General features: G+C 42.9%; 1 protein-coding gene across 1 annotated transcript; it reads left to right on the top strand.

Annotated features, from left to right (window-relative positions):
• LOC107615717 lies at positions 1,743–2,213 on the top strand. Its single transcript, XM_016317756.1, has one exon. It carries the CDS (start codon positions 1,743–1,745, stop codon positions 2,211–2,213), a length of 471 nt encoding a protein of 156 aa, XP_016173242.1.

The following is a 2,634-nucleotide window of genomic DNA, read 5'->3' as shown; positions in this document are numbered from 1 at the left end:
AAGCGAGACCCGTAAGATAACCTCAAAGACGATTGAATCCTACCATTTTGGAGGTTATCAAGAAGGAGGTAACACAGTTACTCGAGGCGGACATCATCTACCCCATTTCGGATAGTGAATGGGTGAGTCCCGTTTAAGTTGTGCCAAAGAAGTCCGGGGTAACCACAATCAAGAATGAAAGCGAGGAGCTCATAGCAACACGAGTGCAAAACTATTGGCGAGTATGCATAGACTACCGAAGGTTGAACTCGGCCACTAGAAAAGATAATTTTCCACTTCCGTTTATCAATCAATTGCTTGATCGATTATCCGGATTTTATTGAAGGTTTATAAAGGACTTTAGTAAGGTAGCATTGCCTCTCTCAAGATTGTTGCAAAAGGACATTGAGTTTGATCTAAGCAAGGAATGCATGGAGGCTTCTGATAAGCTCAAGGTAGCATTGACCCAAGCTCCCATCGTGCGAGGGCCGGATTAGAGTTGGCCATTCGAAATAATATGTGATGCTTTAAACTTTGCCGTGGGAGCCGCGTTAGCACAATGCGAGGGTAAGATTCCATATGTCATAGCCTATGCATCAAAAACACTAAATGGAGACCAATCCAACTACATTACCACCGAAAAAGAACTATTGGCCATAGTCTTTGCCTTGGACAAGTTCCGAGCATATTTACTTGGTTCAAAGGTGGTAGTGTACTCGGATCATGCGGCGTTAAAGTATTTGTTGGCTAAGAAGGGATCCAAACCGAGATTAATTAGATGGGTTTCATTGTTTCAAGAATTTGACTTGGAAATTAAGGATAGAAGTGGTATGCAAAACCTAGTGGTGGATCACCTAAGCCGCCTTGAACACACCGAAGGTGATACCACTCCTATTAATGATTCTTTTCCCATTGAGGGCTTGCATGCAATCTCGGAAACCATTCCTTGGTATGCACCAATTGTGAATTACTTGGTATCTCACTCCTTCCCTCCTAATCTCTCCAAACGTCAAAGGGATAAGCTAAAAAGCGAATCCAAATACTATGTGTGGGATGACCCATACCTTTGGAGATGTGGGGCGGATCAAGTAATCCGGAGGTGCATACCAGAAACCGAATTCTACTCAATCTTGGAAGCTTGCCACTCCTCCGAAGGAGGAGGTCATTTTGGACCCCAAAGAATGGCAAGGAAAATCCTAGATTGTGGATTTTGGTGGCCAACTCTTTTCAAGGAATCTTCTCATTTTTGTAAATCTTGTTCTCAATGTATTAGATTTGGAAATATCTCCAAGAAGGATGAAATTCCCCAACAAACCATGCTATTTTGTGAGATTTTTGATGTGTGGGGAATAGACTTCATGGGGCCATTCCCAAATTCTAATAGTTTTCTCTACATTCTACTTGCCATTGATTATGTGTCCAAATGGGTGGAAGCAATACCCACCCGGATGGACGATGCTAATGTGGTCCTTTCCTTTGTGAGAAATAACATCTTTTGTAGATTTGGGTCGCCACGAGCAATCGTGAGCGACCAAGGCTCACATTTTTGCAATAAGAGAATGGAAGGGCTAATGAAGAAATATGGCATCATGCATAAAGTAGCAACGGCCTACCACCCACAGACAAACGGCCAAGCCGAGGTTTCCAATTGGGAGATTAAACGCATCTTGGAAAGAATTGTGAAACCCAATAGGAAAGATTGGAGTGCTAAGCTCACCGATGCATTATGGGCCTACCGAACGGCATACAAAGCGCCAATTGGCATGAGCCCCTTTCGGTTGGTGTATGGCAAAGCTCGCCACTTACCGGTGGAAATAGAGCACAAAGCATATTGGGCCGTCAAGGAGTGCAATCCAAGTTTGGGTGGAGCCGGAGTTGAGAGGAAGCTACAACTAGCGGAGTTAGAATGTTTATGGCTCGAAGACTATGAGAACTCTAGACTTTACAAGGAGAAAATGAAAGCCGTGCATGATAAGAACATAAGAGGTAAAGAATTTAAAGCCGGTGATCTAGTCCTCCTTTACAATTCTAGAGTGAGATTGTTGCCCGGAAAACTAAGGTCAAAATGGGAAGGCCCATATCAAGTAGAGAAAGCGGAACCCTATGGGGTTTACCATTTGTGCCACCCCTCAAGTCCGGATATCTTCAAGGTCAACAGGCACCGTCTCAAGTTGTATCATGGCGAGCAAATGAAAAGCAACAAGGAGATTGAGGTACTCCTTTTGGAAGATTGATAAACCCATATTTTATGATATATTTTGTGCTTAGTTTGAGTGATTTATTCAATCCTTCACCTACTTATTCATATTAATTGCATGGTTTTACTTTCTCTTCCTTATTATGTGATGTATGTGAAAAACATGTTTCCTATGCTTTAAAATTAATTATTTTAATTACCTTTATTTCCATTCGATGCCGTGATTAGTGTGTTGAGTAGTTTCAGATCTTCTAAGGCAGGAATGACTTAAAGGATGGAAAGAAAACATACAAAAATGGAAGGAAAGCACAAAACAAAGTTTTTGAAGAAACTGGCAGCCATGCGATCGCATGGGCGACGCGGCCGCATGCCAGCACGAAAAGGCATTGACGCAGCCGCATGACTGACGCGACCACGCGCCTTAAGCAGAGCACATATGACGCGGTCGCATGACTGAC

Source organism: Arachis ipaensis, chromosome B09 (genome assembly GCF_000816755.2).
Source record: "Arachis ipaensis cultivar K30076 chromosome B09, Araip1.1, whole genome shotgun sequence".
NCBI lineage: Eukaryota > Viridiplantae > Streptophyta > Magnoliopsida > Fabales > Fabaceae > Arachis > Arachis ipaensis.
The sequence above is the reverse complement of the archived record's forward strand: the minus strand, read 5'-3'. Positions and strand labels throughout refer to the sequence as shown.

Coding starts and splice junctions, on each gene's coding strand:
- LOC107615717 (XM_016317756.1), top strand. CDS start 1,743: ATGAGCCCCTTTCGGTTGGTGTATGGCAAAGCTCGCCACTTACCGGTG.